General features: G+C 32.5%; 1 protein-coding gene across 1 annotated transcript in view; it reads left to right on the top strand.

Moving 5' to 3' along the window:
* Positions 1 to 26,504, top strand: part of LOC126878626 (sodium- and chloride-dependent GABA transporter 1) — a 120,966-nt gene that overhangs the window by 43,867 nt on the left and 50,595 nt on the right. The window contains exons 6-7 of the mRNA XM_050641453.1: positions 7,623 to 7,747; positions 14,271 to 14,515. Coding sequence (XP_050497410.1) covers positions 7,623 to 7,747; positions 14,271 to 14,515 — 370 coding nt within the window. The remainder of the gene's footprint in view (positions 1 to 7,622; positions 7,748 to 14,270; positions 14,516 to 26,504) is intronic.

Genomic DNA, 26,504 nt, shown 5'->3' with positions numbered 1-26,504 from the left:
TATTTAAGGGGTCAAAATTTGACATAAATTTGAACTAGATTTTTTATATTTTTTTTTAATTTTTTATAAAAAAATATTCTAGTGCCCGTAACTTCCTTTTTAATAAAAACTAAAATTTGAAATTTTGCAGACATATATAGTACTTTATTATCTATTATCACAATAAATTTCATCAAAAATATGGCTTCCGGTTGAACCGGAAATGAATAAAAAATCTTAAGTTTTTTAGTATATATTTTTATATATTTTTTTTATGTATATTTTTACATATTTTCAAAGAATGCAAAATTACCTTTCCAATGACATAAAATTCATTGCTGTACCTCAAAAACTCGAAAAGTTACGGTAAATAGAAATTTTGCTATAATCTTATGTGTGTCCTCTCTCACGCGATCATAGCAGAGCATTATTGTAGGGCAGTCAATGACGGTATTTGGCTCCGAATTTCATCCTACTACATTGATGTACTTGATATTTTCACAGTAAGTAGGGAATAGCTCAAGAAACAAAATCTACCCTATATACTATGGCGCTTTTATCTTGGGGCGGTTCCCACTTCTTCAAGGGGGTGGAAAATTTGTTGGTCAAAATAAGCACGGAAGTGGCTAAAGAACCTATTTCTAAGGAAAAACCTGTCTATACTTTTTTTTGAGAACTCAATACTTTTTGAGTTATGCGTAAGGTAGTGTCGCCAAATAAGGCCAGTGTCTTAATTAGGCCAATTGCAAATATTTTCTTAAATATAGATATTATATATTAGAGATCACCGTAAATGTCTTTCTCAGTCAAAATCGTCTACGTCATTCAGTCGGTAGTATCACATAGCAGCGCCAAGTAGACTAGACACGTGTTTGTTACGGTGCGGAAGTTCGTTTATAAATTTTAGCTAAGTTATAAAATTACTAAAATGGTACTTAAGAATATAAGCCAATTATTTTTTCTTTTTAAAGCGATAGTAAATTAATACTTTTTAAGGAACTGGAACTGTTTTTTATCTATATTGCTTTTAATTATTTTTTTATGTTAAATAAAAAAAGTAGGCAGTGTCCTAATAAAGCCAATTGTCCTAGATGTGTGTAAATGTGCGATATGTGTGCTTAATGTATTGAAACTTTTTTGTTTTTAATATGAATAAAAGTTTCTTTCACTAAATTTTGTATTTGTTCTTTAATTCTTAGGTTTAAAATTTATTATCCACCTCAATTTGCATAAAAAATGACACTGGCCTTATTAAGCTACCAGTTCATAATAAGGCCAAATATTCCAGATTTATTCAATGTTAAAATTTTATATTTCTTTATTTATTTAGTAAGTATTTTATCCTGAAATTCGATAGCTAAAATGTTAGGCAATACGTATACAAGAATTTTCCCCCATATTGTTCCTGAATAAAATATTACAGATATTTAAACGTTAAGGTGGCCTTAAGTGGCGATGGCCATAAGGTGGCCATTTTCATTGAAAAATGACACCTGTTCGGACGGATTTTTTGTGAATACCTTAAAAACTATGCATCGAACTAAAAACACTATATAAAACATTTTTTAGATTATAAATAATAAAGAGATTCGTTCCTTCGTAAATATTCTATTTATTATACAAAAAGAGATATGGTAGGTGAAAATAGTTTGTTTTTTGGTACATGCTCAAATTGATGTATTCAACTTGAAATAACAGAGGAACGGCAGGTTTTGGGTGTATATTGCTACCAACACCTTTTGTAGTGTTTGAAAAGGCCTTTAAAATGAACACCGTTAAATGTCGGTTACATACAAACTAAGCGAGATATGGTGCAAAAAAATATATGACTAATGTACTTTAATAAAAAATGAAAAGTATATACATTTAACTCCCCATCCACCATAATTTAAATGCATTGTTTTTCTTTTGCAATACCTTTTAATATAGTGTTATTTCTACTTTCAAAAAGTTGAACGGGTTTAAAATGAATGGTTTTTGTAAAAAATGTGATCAAATTATAGAATGAATTTTTAAATTTTAAACCTCCCCCATGATAAAAGCGCCATAGTATATAGGATAGACTTTGAATTAGGAGATTGGGCTACTCCCAAAATTTCATTAAAATCCATGCAATAGGATAGAATTCGGAGATACTATCTTGTTCTTAGTGTCGTGCATTGACTGGCGTAATCGAAATAGAATGAAATGCAAATATTTTAAACTATTAATTTCTCAGAAAAATGAACTAATTTGAAATGAAAGTATGACTATAATATTCTATTGATTTATGCAATAATCTATACATCTATAGTGTGTCCCCGAAATATGGCATGGAGCATTTTCTCAAATGCAGGAATTAATGATGCGTAGAACCATAAAATACTTTCAAGTACAGAAGGTGTTTCTAAAATATCAAAATAACGAGTAACTTTGTTATTTTTATAGAATGCCTGTATCTAGTACCATAACGATAATCGATCGGTATGATAAAGTTCTCGGGCGGCCCTTCCGTCCAGCGTTTTTTATAATATGTTTAATTTTAGTCACTCGTAACTAAAGAAAAGCGTTTCTTAAAAAAAATTTTTTTCATATTTTTTATTTTTTAGTCTTATACTTTTCAAACATTAAAATATATCGTCATGTTTATTAACATATGTATAAAACATATGATGTACAAATATGAAAAGTAGTCGGAATCGGCAAAAAATTTGAAACTTTATTGTTTATTTATGAAGCAAAACGTAAACAATTAACGTAAAACTTGAAATTATGTATAGTTCATATAATTAGCTACAATCTGTTAAAGTTTAAAGTTTCTTTATTGTAAAAAACAAGAGAATTTAAGCATTTTCCGTTAAAATCGCTTTTTATTTAAACAATTAATAAACAAAAAAATCTTTTATTGACTATTCATGTATTGTTCCCGCGAATGCATGTCTGCAAATTTTTAATCATTTGCATTGAAGAAAAGGCAGTCAAATTAACGTCCAAAAATTTGACCCAAACGATTGAACTAAAGAAAAGCGTTTTAGTTATTAATACGACAAAACGAATTCTACTGTTAATTGTAGCACAAAACGTCTCGACCGGTGGTTTTTCTAAAACTACGATAAAAACACGAATTTTTTGAATTCGAGTTTTGGTTGAAGTTTTATTTCGTATCGTATTGAAATTTGACACGAATAAACGCCGACTTATATACGGGTGTCCCAAAAGTAGTGGAACGGTCGAATATTTCGCGAACTAAACATCGGATCGAAAAACTGAAAAATACGTGTTTAATCATTTTCAAAAATCTATCCAATGACACCAAACACCAACCCCCACTACACCCCCTGGAGGTGGGGTGGGGGGTAACTTTAAAATCTCAAATAGAAACCCCTAGCTTTTCTTGCAGATTTGGATTCGTTACGTAAAAGTAAGCAACTTTTATTCAAGACATTTTTTCTAACTGTGGATAGATGGCGCTTTAATTGAGAAAAACGATTTATCCTGATACCCTAGGTAAATTATAGAAACGGTCTAATATTCCGAGAAATACACTTCCAAATGAGAAACCAAAAAAAGGGTTTTTAATACTTTTCGAAAACCTATCGAATAACACTAAACATGACCTTCCAACCCACCCCCTGGAGGTGGGGTGGGGGGTAAATTTAAAATCTTAAATAGCAACCCCCACTTTTTATTACAGATTCGGATTCGTCGTGAAAAATTGAGCAACATTTATTCGAAACATTTTTTAAAATGGCTGATAGATGGTGCTAATAAATCGTATTTTTCCAATTAAAGCGCCATCTATCAACAATCCTAAAAAATGTTTCGAATAAATGTTACTTAATTTTTCACGACGAATCCGAATCTGTAATAAAAAGTGTGGGTTGCTATTTAATATTTTAAAGTTACCCTCCACCCCACCTCCAGGGGGTGGGTTGGAGGGTCACGTTTAGTGTTATTCGATAGGTTTTCGAAAAGTATTAAAATTTCCTTCCAACCCACCCCCTGGAGGTGGGGTGGGGGGTAAATTTAAAATCTTAAATAGCAACCCCCACTTTTTATTACAGATTCGGATTCGTCGTGAAAAATTGAGCAACATTTATTCGAAACATTTTTTAAAATTGCTGATAGATGGTGCTAATAAATCGTATTTTTCCAATTAAAGCGCCATCTATCAACAATCCTAAAAAATGTTTCGAATAAATGTTACTTAATTTTTCACGACGAATCCGAATCTGTAATAAAAAGTGTGGGTTGCTATTTAATATTTTAAAGTTACCCTCCACCCCACCTCCAGGGGGTGGGTTGGAGGGTCACGTTTAGTGTTATTCGATAGGTTTTCGAAAAGTATTAAAATTTCTTTTTTTAATTTCTCATTTGGTAGTGTATTCCTTGGAATATTAGACCGCTTCTATAATTTACCTATGGTATCAGGATAAATCGTTTTTCTCAATTATAGCGCCATCTATCCACAGTTCGAAAAAATGTCTTGAATAAAAGTTGCTTACTTTTACGTAACGAATCCAAATCTGCAAGAAAAACTAGGGGTTTCTATTTGAGATTTTAAAGTTACACCCACCCCACCTCCAGGGGATGTAGTGGGGGTTGTTGTTTGGTGTCATTGGATAGACATTTGAAAATTATTGAATACATATTTTTCAGTTTTTCGATCCGATGTTTATTTCGCGAAATATTGGACCGTTCCACTACTTTTGGGACACCCTATATAAACAAATATATGAGCGTTCAAAATTTGAAACTTTATTGTTTATTTATGAAGCATAACGTAAACAGTTAACGTAAAAGTGAAATTATGTTTAGTTCATATCATTAGCTACAATCCGTAAAAGTTTCAAGTTTCTACATTGTAAAAACAAGAGAATTTAAGCATTTTCCATTAAAATCGTTTTTTTTTATATTGAAACAATTAATAAACATAAAAAAATATTGACTATTCGTGTATTGTTTCCGCAAATGCATATGTCTGCAAAATTTCATTCATTTGCATTGAAGAAAAGTCAGTCAAATTAACGTCTAAAGATTTGATGCAAACTATTGAAGCAAAGAAAAGCGTTTAAAAATGAAATATAAATAAACACAATAAATAATAGTGCAAACACAAAGTATCATTTTGCATTTTAGTATTTCAGTACCTTAAATAGTGCCTAAGTATTGATGCTCAAGTTAAACATATCTATCGTACCTATATTTGAACCATAATATTAGTTCTACTACGATGCTGAAAAGTAGAGCAAAAACGTGGAGAAGTGAAAAATATGAAAACAAATTAGCTGAAGCAACGCTGAAGGAACATTGTCCAGCTATGGCGACCTGGGCAAAGAAGTGACAAATCAAGTACAAAAAGCAAATAGACTGAATTTATTTAGACTGAAGCCAAAAATTTATAAAGCCAGCGTAAGACCAATAAACACATATTATGCATCAGAAACAAGACCCGATACAGCCACAATTCAAAGACTACTGGAAACGGCAGAGATGAGAGCACTGAGAAGAATTACAGGAAATACGCTGAAAGATCGAAAGAGGAGTGAAGACATTAGAAGAAAATGTAACGTACAGTGTATAAACGAATGGACACTAAATAGAAAGAATCATGGAATAACCACATAAGCAGAAAGGGGGAGACACGTGTGGTGAAAATAGCAAGAGAAAAATCATCAATCGGTGGAAGAAGTATCGGCCGACCGCGCAAAAGCAGAATTACTTAGAAAGGGGAAGAAGAAGAATAAAAAGAACGCAGGAGATTGGATTACTCCATAAATAAGCTTAAATTCTCCTTGTAAGAAGAGAATCATTCAAGAAATTGATCATACCAGAATAATCATACAGGTAGTTTAGGTAGTTTAAACGAGCAGTAGACCAGAAATCTGCTTTGACCTCTCTCTTATTTTTTGATACATGCTTGAGTAAATGGAAATCAGATCACAGTTGAATTTTGAAGTTAGGAGCGGCCAGAGAAAAGTATAGAGTATTTAGAGATGCTTTCCTACGAAAATCTCTGGTATGCCTCTTTTTGAAACCAAGCTGTTTCTTGGTCTTGTTGCACATAAGATCTATTTGTAGATTGAAGGACAAATTTCTCTGAAAAACTAAACCTAGATCTGTGACATTATTGACCCTGTTAATCAAAATATTCCCTAAATTGTAATTAAAAAGCATAAGCTCAAGAGGTGGAAAAGGTAAATCCTTTTCCCTTTACCTTTTAAAAGGTAAATTTTAATCCAAGAAAACTTAATGTTTTTTTCGGAAATTTTTTAAATGCAAATTATAACCTTATACAGGGTCGCATAAAAGTTACTGGTTTCGGAATTAAATAGAATAAAAAAAAATAAAAGGTTTTGAATCGTTACACTAGAATTTCTTAGAACCTCTCATTATGACTAAACTCTACTTACTCTTATTCTGACTAAACCTCTTCCTTTTATTTGCATTACTACATTAATTATTATTCTTTCATGCATGGCTGTCCAATCCTTGACATATTTATCATAATTATTTCTTGTTTCTAAAGACACTACCTACCCTTTTTGCTCTTTAGCCTTTATTTACTGATGATAATGATATATCCCCCTAGATTATTTAAGACATTTTTACACTTCAGTTACCCCTACTGTGACCTCTTTTTAAACTTACATAAATTCCAACAGCTACTAATAAGTTAAATAAATTCGATAACTTTAAATCAACACAAAATTGCTTTGTTAAATCCTGGGTCTTTTAACAATAGGATTTGATATTACTGATTTTAGTTTTCGAATAAAAATTTGTGTAATGTGGTTTGCCTACCACCTCCATTGACAATATACGTGAATTCATTTTTATAACTACAACATCTAGTTTATTTTATTTTAATTGTTTATTTTTCACAGTGGAGTGATTGTTGTTACATTTCTTAATTTAACAAGCTGTACACCATAGTCTTCAAATATGACAGGTTAAATTTTCAACTTCCTGTGGATCTGTCACTTCTGTTATGTCATCGTTCAGAAGACTCCATGTCATCGTCACTTGTTACCATACTATCATCATGTGAACAAGTCGACTTAGAGCTCAAATGGTAACTAGAGCATATTACATGGAATATTTTGAACATCCATGCTTTAGTTCGCACATTTCATCAATATTTCCTTGGCGAATTACTTTAAAAGGGTTTTTACCCACATATTTTTATAATATTGTATTTTGGTGGTTAGCATGTTAGATCACGTGAGTATAACCTAGGTACAACTTTTTTTAACCGTGGTAAAATTTTTAAAAACCTTTGCATTATTTTATAAAGTTATAGTCATTTTAGGTAAGCACTGATGATGATTGGTCAACCAATCGAAAACTAGTTCTATAATGTAGCCCTTTTTAGGGATTTTTAAATAATATATGCAGTGATTTTGTAAAAGAAAAATATTAGCATGATTTCAATTGTAACTTAATATGATAACTGATTTAAATTAAAGGGTGTTACAAATTATTATTGGTACACCCAGTATTTGCAACAAATATGTTTTTAGATAATCGGAAAAGTAGTTATAAATTTCCTAGATATTTAGCTTTCCATTTAAGCAGACTCGTAAATTGAGTAGGTTCATTTGTGACACTAAGATCAATATTTATTTGTCTATACCTAAATTTATTGCGTTTTGAATTTTTAGAGACGCTCTAATTGTGTGTACAGTAAATTCCAGTACAAGCATGTTCGCCGGTTTTGTCATCTTTTCTGTAGTTGGATTTATGGCCCACGAACAACAGAGGCCTGTAGCTGACGTTGCCGCCTCAGGTAAGTTATTATTCTGAATATTTGGAGATTTTAATATACTCATGGATAAAAATAAGGAATATTTATGTTATCACACCATAAGTATACTAAATTTGTAAATTTACAATCAAGATGCAGTAGAAATAAACAAACTAAGACACGTTAAATGCTACTAGTAGCACTCCCGAATCATAATTTACAATGTATAAACTTTGGAAATCATGATTTGGGATTTACAATGCACATACATTGTAAATTATGATTTGGGAGTGCTCATAGTAGCATTTAACGTGTCTTAGTTTGTTTATTTCTACTGCACCTTGATTGTAAATTTAGTATAGAAAGAATTGCGAAATATCTTTTTAAACCTATTATTTACACCTTTGATACTAGTGTTGCCCAAAATCGGTCTTGGTCTTGCAGTCTTGGTCTTGTTCTTGCATTTTCGTAAGACCAAGACCAAGACTAAGACCGCCTAATTTTAGCAAGACCAAGACCAAGACTGACCGTGCAAAATTTGAGCAAGAACAAGACTGACCCTGCGAGACTCTTGCGTCTTGCAGTTAGGACCGAATGTCGTTTTAGGGAGTACAGTAGTTTGGGTATATGCTTAGATGCATAGAGGCTCTATGAGACGCAAAAAAATATGTAAAAAATTTGGAAAACTAGACTTACGCGCATTATGAACAATACCATAAGCATACATAGCCAATCAAAATATCCATTAAAAGAAAACTTGGCACATTTGATACGTACTCAGAGGTCATAAAACTACAATGTAAAAATAAAACATTTTAAACAAATTATTAAGACTAAACATCGTTTGTGCTCTGTGTGTGATATCGGTTAAACGAACCAAAATTTTCTGAAAAAGCGCTGCTAACAATTATCAAATAACAGTCTATTTCTTATTGAACATAATGAACAATAAGTTTCTTATTGTTTATGACACCCACACATATGTCGCGTTGTTCATCACGAAACAGATTATGTTACCTTTTCGATATGTATATATTTGATAAAGAAATTTAAACTCATCATTCGACACACACAACAATATCCTACTTAGGGTATTGGATAGTAACGAGTATAAAAGAATCTTTGTATTAATTCTTGGTCAAAAAATTAATATAAAGATAAAGTAAAGTCAAAGCAATTGCGTACTGTTCTGCAATTTAATTTGTATTGTATTTTACTTTTTATTTAAATAAATGGCAAATTGTATAACTCTTTTATTCCATTTCATATAAGGTGAGGGTCGATCAAACCTTTTCTAGACCGATAAAGTTCTTTGTTCTTTGAAATACAGTCAACTTTATGTCATTGTCATTAATTTGGTTTTTTGTATTTTAACCATGTTTTAGCACATGTAAGCTTATTAAATACAAACGTTTATTAAGAAAAAGACTGTCTCCCGTGGGCCATGGTATACAGGGTGTAACAAAAATACAGGTCATAAATTTAATCACATATTCTGGGACCAAAAATAGTTCGATTGAACCTAACTTACCTTAGTACAAATATGCACATAAAAAAATACTCTTTGAAATTACAAAAGGAAAATCTTTTTTTTTAAATATATCGAAAACTATTGGAGACTTTTATTGAAGATGAACATGTGGCATTATTATGGTAGTAGTATCTTAAGAAAAAATTATAGTAAAATTTAGACACCCCATAAAAATTTTATGGGGGTTTTGTTCCTTTAAACCCCCCAAACTTTTGTGTACGTTCTAATTTAATTATTATTGTAGTACCATTAGTTAAACACAATGTTTTAAAAAAATTTGCCTCTTAGTACTTTTTCGAAAAGTCAGTTTTTATCAAGATATTTTGCATATTTGTCAAATCCACCACATATTTGTATATGGCTAAGTATGATTATATAGAGACTTGATAATAGTAGGTAAATTTATTTATGATTTACATTTTTAGGTATATTTTGAATCATATTAAAAAGAAGCCACATCTCGATTAAAGGTGCCTTATCAAAAAACTACAAAGAAGCAAAAAAGTTTTAAAAACATTGTGTTTAACTAATGGTATTGCAGAAATAGTTTAATTGGAACGTACAAAACCATTTGGGGGGTTTAAAGGAACAAAACCCCCATAAAATCTTTATGTAAACATATTAGAGAAGAAGCAACTTAATAAAAACTGCCTTGTCGAAAAATACTAAGAGCCAAAAACGTTTTAAAAATATTGAATTTAACTAATGATATCACAATAATACTTTAATTGGAATGTACACAAAAGTTTGGGGGGGTTTAAGGGAACAAAACCCCCATAAAATTTTTATGGGGTGCACAAATTTCACTATAATTTTTCTTTAAGATATTCCTGCCATAGAAATACTACATGTCCATTTTCAATAAAAAATCTCTAATTTTTTGGATATATTCGAAAAAATCGATTTTCATTTTGTAGTTTCAAAGGACTGTAACTTTTTTTATGTGCATATTTGTACCAAGGTAAGTTAGGTTCATTCGAACTATTTTTGGTCCCAGAATAGGTGATTTAATTTATGACATGTATTTTTGTTACACCCTGTATATGTAGCTGTTAGTTAGAGTATAGGCACGGATCGCTTAGATCGTGAGTTCATACCTGACCCAATGTCACTTTAGACATTTAATAATTTTGTTGGTCATTACCATGGCTATGATAATTCAAGATTAAAATGTACCTGCTCTGTTATAGTTTACACATTCTAAAGGTGCCGGTCGGGGATGGCGTCTATGCGCAGTATTATAGTCGGTGTAAAGAGAGAATGTATTCGAATTAATGAAATAACAAATAATATAAAATTTGTTATTTCATGATTTGGATACTTTCTCTCTCATAGACCGACTATAATACTCCGAATAGACGGCGTCCCCCACCGACACCTTTAGAATCTGTGCACTGTACCTACGTTGTTCTAAGATCTAAAGTAACGCTTAAAGAATAGCAATAGGCTAATGTGTAACTGCGAGACTTGCAAGACTCTTGCTGCAAGACCAAGACCAAGACCAAGACCGAGAGCGCAATACCAAGACCAAGACCAAGACCAGGTGTATTGGCGCAAGACCAAGACCAAGACCAAGATTGTCTGTCTCGTCTTGGTCTTGCATTTGGGCAACACTATTTGATACCTTTCTTTCTGGTTACTTCTTGTAAAGAAATTCCGTCCCAATTCCATAATCCGTCCCAATAATTCCAACAATTTCGACCAAATGGTTGCAGTTGCAGACCAGTCTCTATATCATGTCGAAAAAATAAAATTAAGGAAATTTCTTCGGCAGTATCGTGACATCTTCGTACCGAAAGGAGGAAAGACAGGAAGAACTACGGTTGCCAAACATGAAACTGATACTGGTAACGCTTGGCCGATTTGTCAAATAGCTCGACCATTATCGGATCGTTCAAGAAATGAAGAAACACGGTGTGATAAAACCTTCTACCATCCCATAGGTCTCTCCGTTGGTCTTGGTCAAGAAGAAAGGACTACGAGGTTCTATGTGGATTAACGTTTGTTGAACAATGTTATCAAGAAAGATAGTTATCCTTTGCTTCGGATCGACCACACGTTAGACACATTGGCTGGAAGTAAATTTTTTCTACGTTAGACTTGAAGTCTGGATATTGGCAGGTAGATATGGATCCAGTGGATAAGGAGAAGACAGCCTTCTTCACAGAATCTGGATTGTGGCAATTCAACGTTATGCCATTTGAACTCTGTAATGCCCCTTCCACATTTCATTTCAACCGGAGGGTTATCTTGGAAAACGTGCTTAGTGTATGTAGACGACATATATCGTCTTGGGGGAGACTTTCGAAGATCATCTGAAGACGTTTTTAATCGACTTTTAAGAAGATGTTTTTAATCGACTCAAAGCTGCCCATTTGATATTAAACCCTAAAAAGTGCCAGATATTTTAAAGTTAAGTCAATTATCCAGGTCATATAGTCAGCAAATAAGAAGTGGCCGTGGATATGGGAAAAATATATTTCATTAAGGAATGGCCACAACCGACTTACAAACACCAAATGAGAAGTTTTCCGGGGCTATGTACTTACTACCGGAGGTTCATTAAGAAGTTTGCAGATATCGCTGAAGCCATTGACGCGACTTAAAGAGGAAGCAAGGGATTACTGCTTGGATGAAGACTGCCAAACTGCTTTTGAAATCTTGAAGAATCATTTTTAATCACAGCGACAATATTAGGGTATTAACTACCAGAAGGAGAGTTTACCTTAGAAACGGATGCAAGTAATGTGGGAATTGGAGGAGTGTTATTTTATATTTAATGGGGACAGGAACGAGTCCTTGGATATTATAGCAAAGTGCTTTTAAAACCTGCGTCACGAGGAGATAACTTCTAGCATGAGTGAAATCAGTAAAACATTTCTATCAATACTTATATGGAAGGATGCTTCTAATCCGAACTGACCATGCCGCCCTTAAGTGGTTTATGCAGTTTAAGAATCCAGAGGGTCAGATAGCCAGATGGATTGAACTACTTCAAGAATACGTTTTCAAGATCGAGCATCGGGCCAGAGATAACCACAGAAACGCTGATTTTCATTCTACAAGGCCGGCCTAGCAGAGTGTTCCCACTGCAACAAAATAGAATTAAAGGATAAACAGCCCAAAATTGCGTTATGGAAGCGAAATAGACGAAACTACGTCTACAGAAAAGTTGGCGAACGTTATGCCCGTTGTATTTTTTACTTTATCGTATTACATACGTAGTATATATAATAGATAAGATAAAGATATAGGATCGTCTATAGGGAAAAAATTCAGATATCACTTTGTCTCGACGTTTTGAGCTGCCCTGAGTCTAAAAAGCAAATAATGTCGGAAGTATGTACGTATGTATGTCGCCACCGCCCAGCAAAAACTACTGGACCGAATTCGATGATATTCGGTATGAGTAAGTTTAAAAGAATTTTGTCGAGAAACTAAGCTTTTAAAATAAATCTCTCAAAGGGGGCACAAATAGGGGGGTTATTTAGAGCCCATTTTTGCAAATTTTTACCTAAACGAATAAAACTTGATGCAAAATTAACTCATCGACAGGTGAATGGAAATACATTTCTAAATTCAAAATGGCGGCCAATATGGCTGACCTGGCACATTTCCTTGCCTATCTAAAAACTTATTTAAGATAAAATTAATTTGAAAAGGTCGTTATAATATGTTCTAAAGATGGGGCTATAAGGAGAATATTATCTGTAATGTATCAGCACGTTTTTCAGAAAAGATTGTGGGTTGCCTATATTTAAGGCGTCAAAATTTGACATAAATTTGAACTAGTTTTTCTCAAGAATTGCCCAAAGGAATTTGTTTATTGTTTGATATATTATAGATGCCCTATCGGTTAATTGAATGACATTAGCCAGATTTCTTAAGTCCTCATAGGAGGGGAGCTATAAATTTTTTATAAAAAAATATTCGAGTACCCGTAACTCCCTCTGTAATAGAAACTAGAATTTTAAATTTCGCAGACATATATGGTACTTTTTTATCTATTACCAAGTTAAATTTTACCTTAAATATGGCTTCCGGTTTAACCGAAAATGAAAAAAATCTTAATTTTTTAGACATGCCCTATATATTTTTACATATTTTGAAGGAATATAAAATTATCTTTCCATTGATATAAAACTCGTTGCTGTAGCTTAAAAAATCAATAGGTTATAGTAAATATAAGTTTTGCTATAATCTCGTGTGTCCACTCTCACACTGTATAAGCGCGATCATAGTAGCCCATAGAAATATAATGAAATGCAATTATCATGTAAACTATTAATTTATTAGAAAAAATGAACTAATTTAAAATCAAAGCAAGACTAATATTCGATTAATTTATGCAATAATATATAGGGTGTTCCCCGAAATATGGCATCGAACATTTTCTCAAAATATATTGAAAATTTTACAAAATTTTTTTATAAAGTTTGCAGGAATTAATGATGATACAATATTTTTAAGTATACAGAGTGTCTCTAAAATATCAAAATAACGAGCAACTTTGTTATTTTTATAGAATGCCAGTATCTAGTATGATAACGATAATAGATCGGAACGATAAAGTTCCCGGGCGGCCCTTCCGTCCAGCGTTTTTATGTAAGCCATTATGGTTTCTTGGTATTTTCTCTTGTACATTATTTATCATTTCTCTGTAGCTATTCACATTTTTGCTTTAATTTTTCTGCTCGGCTTTGAATTAGGTACGATATTTCTTATTTTTTTAGTTTTTATAAAATATTTCACAAATAATTTGGCATTCAAAACTTAAGATTGTAAGGAACTTTAATAGTTAAAGAGACTATTAGATAGCCAGTTACGGAGGGACTCAAAAATGTGTAAAAATTGCAAAGTTTGTCTTAAGTCTCATTATAAATATTTTTTCCCCTCCGTCAAAATTTTATACATCCCGTTGCAGCCACCAAAATTTAGACAAAAAACCACCAATTTTATGCAACAAAGCACTTACAATAGTACTTACTACTTTTGTACAATCTTGGACAATATTTATTTGGTTTATTATTGTAGGTCCGGGTCTTGCTTTTCTGGCATACCCATCGGCAGTACTACAACTACCAGGTTCACCACTGTGGGCTTGCCTTTTCTTCTTTATGATCCTTCTCATAGGCCTTGATTCTCAGTTTTGTACGATGGAAGGCTTTGTAACAGCGATAGTTGATGAATGGCCTGGATTACTGAGAAAACGAAAAGAAGTGTTCATAGCGATAGTATGTGCCCTTTCCTATCTGGTAGGGTTGTCTTGTATATCACAGGTACGTTTATGTAAATAATATAGTATTTTTCCAGTCCTTTCATTATTTGCTACTAACTTAAAAACAAGTAGTAAAAAAAACTAGAAAAATTAAACAATATAGGTAGTGATCACAGCTACATTTAACGCGTATCTAGTATGATAACGAAGAAAAAAAGGAAGGTTAAGTCATTGATAAAAGTGGAAAATGTAAGGAAAAGAAAAAATTTAAAAATGTCGGCGATCTGTGAAGATTTAACACAGAAAATAAAAAAACTTAACTAAATGGACTTACTAAAATGGAGCAAAAAGTATTTAAACTGAAACAGAAATCATTTAAAGAAAATATCACCATTAAAAAGAAAACTCAGTAATATAACAGTACAGTTTTGAGTGACAAAACGAAAATAATGAAGTCATTATAACTTCGATAAATTAATAATCTACAGATTATTTAAGGTAATTGGCTGAAGAAAAACAGGAACAATGGAACAATTTTACAAATAATTTATGCAAATAATTATACCTTACTAAAAGTCCAAAAGAGACATTGTTCTGAGGTATGATTAAGTCCTGCTTTAGAACAAAATGTATCAAAATCATTAAATGTTATTCTGACGAGGAAGTATCATCAAATCTATATTATTATTATTATTATATAATAATTTATATAATCAACTAGACCTATAAAATGCAAGTAAACAAGATACAAAATGAAAAACAGGAACTATGTGTCTGCCAATATTTAACCACTCACACACGCATCACAGCTGAAAATTCCCAGCTTTTTAAAAGTCAATATTGAATAATGAAGTATTTTATTTCCCTTTTAGGTGCAGGTTGTTCCAATATTAACTATGTACTTATATGTATCGAAAACTAATATTTAGACACAGGTTTTATACGTTTTTTTTTTCTAATTAAATATAGAGTATCATTTTTCCTGTTACACATAAATAAAAAGTATTTAAAAAATATATAAAGTCTATAGTTAGTAATAAAAATAGCATGAGCAAACTATTATCGCAATACTAAGTAAAAATCATTTACCATATCTACTCAAAATCAAACACAATTTTTGAAAGTCGGAGTATTTTATTATTCAGTATATTTCCCTTTCCCATCAAAATTTATCCATGATGAACTCTTGTTTGGATAAAAAACCTCAGAGTAAATGGAAATTGATAATCCCTGATTACAGTGTCAAAAATGAGATATATTATCATCATAACGACCCAAAGAAATAATAATATATCAAAGTACTCAAAGTACTCAACAAGTTTTCGATAGGAAGCGACCACAGATTAATCCGAGCAAAAATACGATAAAATTTCAAATTGAAAAGAATGAAGGGAATCTTAAAAAAAGGAAAGATAAAATGGATTACCCCAGAAAACAACGACCTGTATGAAGATACACTAACCAGACATATACAAGATTTAGGAAACAAAAGAGAAGATATTGAACAGTGATGAAAGTGGAGTAGGAAAAGATGGAAAAATATGATTCCAACTACACACCAATGAAAAAATTAAATAAAGATATCCAACGATCAATTTGAAAAGACATAAGAGAAAACAATAGAAAAAATAACTAAAATACCTCAAGAAAACAAAAGGTTAAAAAAGTTTTGAGGCGAAATACGAACAAGATAGGAAACAAAAATATGTACAGAATAAGAAACAAAGAGGGAACCATTAATATGGATAGGAACGAAATCCTCGAGTTTGTCGAATCATTTTATCGAAAAATGTATGAGTTCCAACGAATGGCAAGATCATCTTATGCAAAATCACAAACAAGGGATCAGAATAATTGTTGCCAGATATAACACCATACGAAGTCAAAACGACAATTTTAGAAATGAAAACTAACAAATTCCATGACGATCACGGAGTAGTCATCGAGGCGATCAAACTAGATGGAAATAAAGTTATCCAGACTTTGGCCAAACTTTTCACCGCATGCTTCTACCAAGGAAAAACCCCTTCTCAATAGAACAATGCACCCGTTGTTTTGTTATACAAGAAAGGAGACATAACAAATCTAAAAATCTACCATTCTATCAGTTTGCTATCACACATATATAAACTTTTCAACAAAAATTATCAAAAAAAATGATGGAGGCTAAGTTAGACTTCTCAGATTAAATAACAAGCTGGATTTAGCTGGAAATCTAAATATTCAAGAAAATTACATAACGCTATTACATTCTTAGGAAGAAGAAAAAATAAAGGAGGACAGAACTAACGGCCGCTTTCTAGTTATGAAGAACCTGATAGAGAAGTCGCCAGAATACAACAAACCATTGGCACTGATATTCGTAGAATACGAGAAAGCATTTGATAGTAGAAGTCAGCAGAAATTGTTAAAAGCATTGACAGAATGCCGAACAGACCATCGCTACACTAACATAATCAAATCGCTCACTTCTAGTTCTAAATCGAGTTCTATAGAGGAACATTTTCAAAAAATGGTGTTTTGTGATAACCACTACTTAAAAATCACGAAATTTTACTTTATAATTGAACGGAACGAAACCGGCATAAAGGTAGCTTGCATAGAATCCCCTAGATAGAGTTGTACCACGTGCATATTTCCCTCCATTTCGCTCGAGCGGCAGCACTATACCGTCACATATTTAATATACCGTTGATTTTAGGTGTGTTTGTGTTGGTTCTACGTGGAATACCGGCTCATTTAATAAAACTAATATTATACCACTTTATAATTCTTATAACCTTCAATAAAAATATCTTATTTTTAGTCTATATCTGCACATTAAAATTTGTGCCAGTATGGAATGAATTTTTTGGCAAAAACATACTATTTGTGTCACCAAAATATAAGGTTGTGTCGGTATAGAATTTACTTTAATTCAAATACTTCACTTTATGCCATGAAAGAACAAAGTTGTGTCAGTATAGGTTTACTTTTTCTTATATTTCACTTAGAATGTAAGAAGAAGAAGAATGTAAGAAGTCGATACAAATCCGAATTAAATGCCTCCAAAACTCTGGACAATCTTATCAAATGTACAACAGGAAGATAGACGTTCCAGCCAGATCAGTTAAAAATCCGTGTGACATTACAAAATCCAGGCAAACATGTACGTACTAGAAATGCACAGAAGAAGAGAGATGAGCGTTTTTAAGTTATACTGGGATTTGGGAGACATTTCCAAGCAGCTAAACTACATTATAATGACATTTATGGAACAGGTTAATGTAACCAACAACAATGCTTTTTATTTTGTTTAACAAGGTACAAAATGAACGATGTGCAATTTTTTTTTCACCTCGACTTTATGTATTACTTTAGGTCTTTAGGGAAAAGTCTTTGTTAAGTGACGTTTCAATACTGAAAGTCGAAAAGGATAATCATAGCATTTTCCTGTATAAAACTTCCTTTAAAAAATTTTATTTTAAAATGGTCAACTTCAAAGAAACTAGTCAAGTATTCAAAGAAATACGACCGTCCGCACATGAGTCGATCGAAAACAGGTCTCGAGGTTCGCGCGTCTTGCTCGTCTTGTACGAACCCTGCGGCACAAGCGATTGCTCTCCGCACACTAGTCGATTCAGTTTGCTCACATCTTTTTTATTTATCAACCCAAACGACTATTTATCTGTAAAAAGTACGGTATTGTTACATTTTTAGTATCATTTGTATACAATGAGCATTATACAATTGAGGGTTCTATTTCCCCAAAGAATTTTATAATAAACACCTAGAAACAAAAGTTCAATGTTTTCAGAATTTTATATTACAAACAATATATTTCCCCAAAGTTAGTAGGTAGTACTACAATCAATGAACATAACATGCACCGATCTTTAAATAAAAGTAAAATTTCATTCAGCGCAAAAAAAACAACAAAAAACGAAGGAAACAAATAAAATAAACTACCTATTATGACTAAAAATGTGCGTCTCACTCGAACTGTCTCGTGCACTACGGATCGCAAGAGACGAGAGTCGTACAAGACGAGGAGATTTTGCAATCGTAAACGCCTCGTGTACGGAGCCCAATGCCACAACGAAGGAACTTGAGTGGCAGGGAGAAATTTACGCGATTTGAATCGCGCCGAGTGCTTCGAGCGTCGCTCCATGTGCGGACGGGCTAAATCCTAACAAAGTATTCTCTTTTAAAGACATTGAAATTAATAGGGTCTATCAAAATAAAATTCCAATTTCCAGAAAAAAGTATGAAGATTTAATATATCTTATTCGATGCAATACAATTAATAAAAGTCACAGTGAATTTTACATCAACTTACATTCCATGTTTTTATTCTTGTTTCTATAAACAAGGTTTTTCTATAACTTATAATCATTTTAAAATTCTTTTTGAGTTATTAGTAAGAAAAATATTGTTGTGTTCATATAGTATATCTACATCATTAAAAAATAAAAACGTTTATTTTATTAATTCTGTATGCCACTACTTTGGTTTCTTGTGTCGACCTTTTATCCATAAATTGTAATTTTGAATGGTATTTTATGATGTCATGAAACTTCATGGTCAAGTATCTCAGAATTTCATTTTTGCGGTTGTGCCACTATAGAACTCAGTGAGCGAAATATTTCTACGAGAATTACGGTATTAGATGATACTTGCAACAAAGCAGTCATCTTTGATGACATCCTCCTTATAGCCGACCGTATGGATGATGTAATAATAATGTTGAAAATATTTTATCATGCTTCCTTGGGGGCTGGACTAAAGATTTACATGAACAAGACGCAAATAATGACAACGTTGTGCTAAATCGTAATATTGCTGCTAAATATGGAAGGAATACTGAGCAAATAGCATCATATAAGTACTTAGAACATGAAATTCGGTTGGGCAGAGATAACCAGACACGTGAGTTCCCACGTCGCATGGGATTAGCCGGGGCAGCAATTGGTAAATTAAACTATGTATCTAAATCGGACCTATGTACACATATCGCACCTCCGCTCAAAGACTGGCATAAGTCAAAAAAGCAAAGTTTCGAGAAAACGACGTTTAAAGTTTGCCCTACAACATTTTCCGGTTTAATTCAAAAACTATTAAAATTAGAATAATAACTATTTTAGTCAGTTACAATGGTTTTTCAAGTTCTATAAAATAGAGTTTTAAGCATATTAAAAATATTAAACAAAAATGATTATTTTTTGAGTTGTGACACTATAAAGATAAAATAACTAAATATTTACGAAATATTATTTTTTATCGAAAGAGACACTTGAAGTACGGAATATAATATCATTATTATTATCTGGTTAACAGACTTATACTTTTTAATGCTGTAAATTTAAATACAAGTAAAAACATTAAACACAAAATACTGCAAAAAGAAAGACAAATAAGTGATAAATGTGTCACTTTTCTTGATCATATACGCAGATTGTTTTGAATAAAGTAATCACATATTATACTGTCTTAACTCGACAGACGACTCTTGATCCACATCTTAGATGGACAAATGGCGACTCTTTATACAAATCTTAGATGGACGTTAATCAAGAAGTACATGCATGTTTTATCTATTTTGAAAAAGCTTTTGACAGAGTACGCCACGATAAGCTAAGAGGCATTCTTGAAAGAAAAGACATAGATAATAAAGATCTGAGAAACATCTCAATTTATATTGGAATCAAAAAGCTAACATAAAAAAAATGAGACATCACAAGCAATAGAAATACGTAGAGGAGTACCACAGGGATGCATTTTGTCACCACTGCTATTTAATGTACCTATATAGTGAAAGCATCTGCCAGGAAGCCCTTTTGCAAGCAAACGAAGAAGTCGTAATCAACGGAGAGGTTGTAAATAATATTCGATACCCGGACGACACTGTACTAGTTGCAAGAACAGTAGAAGAATTACAACGATTACTTACAAACGTAAATATTGCTTGCAACATTTATGGCATAAACATCAATATCAAAAAAACCAAGTACATATATGGTCTTCAGTAAAAACATAACACAACCAGCACATATTAGTATAAACGGAATTCAAATTGAAAAGTATCAAGTTACAAATACTTGGGAACTTTAATAAATGAAACTGGAGACCAAAACAATGAAATAAAAAGACGTATCGAAATTGCCAGGGCCACCTTCATAAAGATCAGAAAATTCTTCTGCAACAGAGATATAAGCATCCATCTACGATTAAGAACGCTAAGAGGCTACGTATTTAACACGCTATTATACGGTGTAGAGGCCTGGACTCTCAAACAAAACAACATAAAAAATATTGAAAGTTTCGAGATGTGGAGCTACCGTCGAATGCTGAAGATAAGTTGGGTTGAAAGAGTCACAAACCTTGAAGTATTACCAAGGATAGGAAAAGACCCAGAAATTTTGTCAACGATAAAACGAAGAAAACTCGAATATCTGGATCACCTGATGAGAGGACGTAAATAAGCATTACTTCAAAATATAATGCAAGGAAAAATAGAAGGAAAACGCAATCCAGGCCGTAGAAGAATGTCATGGTTGCGGAATTTGAGAGAGTGGTTTGGCTGCACCACTAATGAACTTTTTAGCTTAACTGTAAGCAAGGTCAGGATAACCTTGATGATTTCCAATCTCCGATAGGAGTAGCACAAGAAGAAGAAGAAAAAGAAGATGAACAAATGCTTTGCACAAGTCGATATGTGACACTGTTTGTGTTCGGTGCGTCGTTGATTTGGGTAATCGTATAATGACACTAGTGTCATCTAACGATAAATACTTGATCCATAGACGTGACACTTTGTGAGATAGGAGTTTATAGTTTTATTAAACTGTTGGTGCAATAAAACGATACGATATGTACGATATGTCTCAAAAGTAAAATGTTTGACCTGTGTGTGTTACCTGTACTCAGTTATGGAGCGGAAACAATAACATTCATAAAAAAGGTAGTAAATAAGATTCGCCTTACTCACAGTATTCTAGGAAATCAATATCTACGGTAATGAGGAAACGACAAGAGGTAGAAGGAGGAAAAACATTTAAAATAAACTTCTTCTTCTTCTTTAGGTGCCGTGTCCGTATTCAGACGTTGACCGTCATCATGTTTACAAGTTTCTGAAACCTCTCTCTCTCTCTCTCTCTCTCTCTCTCTCTCTCTGAAATAATTCTTCTACCGTGGAACCACACCATTGTTTAGTATTACGTAACCATGAAAGTTTCTTTCGACCAGTCCAACTTTTTCCCTCCACTTTTTCTTGTATTGTAAGGCGAAGTAGATGGTGTTTAGGCCCTCTAATTATATGGACGAAGTATTCTGTTTTTCTTCTCTATATGATGTTCATGAGCAGACGTTCTGAATTCATCATTTGGAGAACATTTTCATTGGAAGTGGGCGAAACCCACGATATCTTTAGGATTCGTCGATAGCACCATAATTCGGATGCTTCTAATTTATTTAGCATTGTGGTTTTTAACGTACATGTCCACAACTATACAATAATATAGACCACACGTAACATTTTAGGACCTTCTTGCGAATCTTCATCACATAAAATAAACTACTTACCTTTAACTTATATTTAATTTCATAGTAGGTTTAACCCCTGCTGTTCAGTATTACCAGAAAAATCAACTTACTTTTTTTAAAATCGTTAATAATTTGCTGCAAATACTTTACAATAAAACTAATGAATGGCTTTAAAAATATAAAATAGGTAGTTCATTAAAACGTAATAAAATCCTACAGAAAATAAAATTTCAAAGTAGGTATAATACCTGCTAACTTAATTTCTAAAATATTGATAATTTGCTGCAATTGCTTTGTAATCAAAATAATTAATGGCTTTAAAAATGATATAAAATAGGTAGTTCGTTAAAATGATATAAAATCTCACAGAAAATAGACTGAATATGGAGTTAGCTTCAATGTTTATGTTTGCCGTGATCATAAAATATTACAGTAAAGTAACATGAGTGCAATCAAAAATTATTGTATTAAGTCCGCCACTCACGTTCCAACGCCGCAGTAACGATTTTGTCTAATGCAATTGCAGTACAATAAAATCGAATGAGAACACACACGTACCGATGTTGCAGTACGAGTTTAACTTTAAAAGAAATATGTCAGATAACGATTTACTTTTAGCAGCTTTTGCTGTTCGTGTAACCGATAATAAACGAAAAAAAATACAAGAATCGTGGTGGTGGTCACTATAGACTAGGAGCCGCTATAGGTGAAATTTATTAATCATTTTAGGCACGACGGGACCCTATAAGTTAAATAGTAGAACGTAGAACCTAAAAGAAAATGTTTGAGCACTGTGCCGTCACTTTTCAGTGGCACATGCGTCGACAGTGGCGCATCAAACTTTCCAGTTATGGACGGGATACATAAATTAAAAAATACCCTCCCTTATTCCCAGAATTTAATTTTTTTCATTTTTTTAAGTTCTATGTGATTAAGACATAAGATTCATCGTAATTTTAACCCACCAACCCCTTCTCCCTACCCCACCATCAAAAACTTTATTTTTCGATTTTATTTTTTTTTGTGGGATGCAATCAATTTTAAAATTTCAAAAAATTCACAAGCATAGTCAAGGCTTTTATAAAACACGTCTATTTTTTATAGACCTGTAGGTTTAGTGTACATAACCTCAAAAAATTAAAAAAAAAATTTTTTTGGAAAAAAGTATATAACTTCTTTTTGGGGATAGCTGCAGATCTAATTCTTTCTTAGTCTTGTGTATTTTATCAAACACTATATTTCTAATTTTTTTCAGATTTTTCTGTAACGCTGGTCACCTTTAAAAATCCAAAAAACTGTTTTTTAAGGGGGTTTTGGGGGGTTTGAACGTGTTTTTCTGATTTTTAAATATTCTAAAGGACTCACTTACTTCAAGTTACATATAACCTATAAAAACAAAATTGATTTGATATATTATGAAGTCTATAAAATAGGGAAAATCCCCCAAAACCCCCCAAAAAACAGTTTTTCGGATTTTTGAAGGTGGGAGCCCTACAGAAAAATCTGAAAAAAATTAAAAATATAGTGTTTGATAAAACACACAAAATTAAGAAAAAATTGGACCTGTAGCTATTCCTCAAAAAAAGTTATACGCTTTTTTGAAAAAAAATTTTTTTCTTAATTGTTTGAGGTTATGTACACTCTGCCTATGGGTCTATAAAAAATAGGCATGTTTTATAAAATCTTCAGCTATGCTTGTGAATTTTTTGAAATTTTAAAATTGATTGCATCCCACCAAAAAAAAATAAAAACGAAAAATGAAGTTTTTGATGGTGGGGGTAGGGGGAAGGGGGTGGTGGGTTAAAATTACGCTGAATTTTATGTGTTAATCACATAGAACTTAAAAAAATTTAAAAAATTAATTCTGTTAGTAAGGGAGGGTAACTTTTAATTTATTTATCCCGTCCAGAAGTGGAAAGTTTGATGCGCCACTGTCGACGCATGTGCCACTGAAAAGTGACGGCACAGTGTTCAAACGTTTTCTTTTAGGGTTTTACTATTTAAGTTATAGGGTCCCATCGTCTGTCAAGAGATACGTAAAATAATCCCAGAAGTCATATCAAAAAACGACCAATCAGTAATTATTGACTATACTATAGTACAAATTTTTCAAGATTTCAACAAGGCTCGGTGCTTACTCCTTATTTATTCTCGTTAGTTTTGGATCAGATAACAGCGAAACTACAGGGTAGCATTCCATGGTGCCTAATGTATGCTGATGATGTAGTGTTAATAAGAAATATTAAAAGAGACTTAGAACAAAAATTGGAAGACTGGAGACAAGCTCTGGAGGAAAAAGGTTTAAAACTTAGTAGGACAAAAACAGAGTATTTGGAATGTTCGTTTAAAGATGGAGTTACTACAAATAAAATGGTATATTTGGATTGTGAAATTATTGTGAAAAGCAATAGTTTTAAGTACCTAGGATCGGTATTACAGAGTAATGGAGAAATAGATGGAGATGCATTCAGTAGAATTAGGGTTGGATGGATGAAGTTAAAAGAAGCGAGTGGTGTGATGAGTGACAGAAAAATTCCAATGAAGCTGAAGGGAAAATTCTATAAAACAGCCATAAGACCGGCTATGATGTACGGAACTGAATGCTGGGCAGTGAAAAAGAAAGTGGAACAACGAATGCATGTGGCGGAAATGAGAATGCTTAGATGGATGAGTGGAGTGACAAAGAAGGATAAAATTAGAAATGAGTAGGATTAGGGGAAGTCTAGGTGTGGCACCAATTGATGCCAAAATGATAGAGCATAGGTTCAGATGGTTTGGTCATGTTCAACATCGAGACGTTAATCATCCAATACTGAGAATTACTGAAGTGCAGATACCTGGAAGGAGTAGGAGAGGAAGACCAAAGAAGACCAGGGAGGAGTCGATTAGGCAGGACATGTTGGTATAGTGGATTCATATTGATATTATGACCCAAGTTAGAATTGTGTGGAGAAATGCAATTAGGGAAGCCGACCCCGCATAGGGATAAGACAAAGATAATGATGATAGTACAAAAAGCAGAGAGGAGCTGGATAAGAGGTACGGGTGAGAAGAAGTTATGAAATAGCCGGTGATCACTACCTACTGCAAACTACATTTAACAGCAAAGGAAAAGAAATAAAAAGTATAGAAGATAGGAATATGAAAAACAAGGAAATCATTAAAATACATAAACTAAGGGAAGAATCAACAAAAATTAGATATAAGGAAGAATTGGAGAAGGAAATGGACAAAGAAGGAGAAATGACAGAAACAGTAGAAGAAAAATGGGGAAAATTAAGAAATGCTATGAAAAATGCAGCAAAACTAGTAGGTATGTGGGACCACAAGATACAACAGAAAAGTGAAACGGACACCATTGTGGAATCAGGAGGTCAAAATCAAAATTAAAGAAAAGAAGAAATTGTGGAAAGGATACTTATAAGACAAAAAGCAACCAAAATATGAAAGATGCAAAATACAATAAAGAAAATGTCAAATAGTTTTATAGAACACTGAAAAACCTATGACGCAACAAAGAAATAAATGTAAAAAAAATAATGACCAAGAACGGAAATAGTATATTGTGCAACAAGTGCAGAAAGGTACTAATTTCTCACGAGTTTGAAAAGTTGCGGTACGAGCGCAAGCGAGTGCCGCAATTCAAACGAGTGAGAAATTACCTTTCTGCACGTGTTTCACACTATACTTTTTCTACAAGCACAGTTTTTCCTAAAAATAAAAATCACAATTTCCAAACGACGATTAATTGTAATAGGTACCTATGTGATAAATTTTAAACTGTATTTAATTAATACCTACTAATCAATTTAAATTCTTTATACCTAAATAAATTGCACAGAAATCAGTTAAAAAATTAATGCACTGCCTTAATTTGTTTAAATTTAAACAATTATTACACATTATTGACATTATATTTATGCAGTCACGGATTTACACAAAACCTACTTCATTCGACGTCTCTTGCACAGGTTGCTAAATCCTTATTGGTTATTTGATAATTATAAAATGTTTAATAAGAATAAAATTGTAAAATAAAACAGTTGTAACATCCATAATTTAGTTTCTATGCTATAGTTAAATATAATAATTGTCTTATAGGTTATATATTTGTCTAAAGTTTAACCACGGATGTAAACAGAATATAACGTTACTCAGAATGCGGTAGTCCACGGATGTAAACAGAATATAACGTTACTCAGAATGAGGTAGTCAACTGTGCAGAAAAGAACTTTGCGGCACAGAAACGTCACTTTGCGGCACAGAAACGTCACTTTTCTGCACACTAATGTCAAATATCTTATACTGTGAGAAAATATCAAGTTTGCTAACATAAAACCGTGCAGAAAAGTGCACTTTGAATAGTGGTTGTAGAAAAAATATTAATTGATGACAGAGATTATAATGGAAAGATGGAGAGAACATTTAGAACAACTGTTGAATGGAGAGTAAGCAAAATCAAATGAAAATGAATACAAAGCAATTGGCGGATAAGATGAAAACACTGAGAAAACAGAAGCTATACAAAA

Source organism: Diabrotica virgifera, chromosome 10, assembly GCF_917563875.1.
Source record: "Diabrotica virgifera virgifera chromosome 10, PGI_DIABVI_V3a".
NCBI classification, from domain to species: domain Eukaryota; kingdom Metazoa; phylum Arthropoda; class Insecta; order Coleoptera; family Chrysomelidae; genus Diabrotica; species Diabrotica virgifera.
Note: the sequence above shows the minus strand (reverse complement) of the source record. Positions and strands in the feature narration are given on the sequence as shown.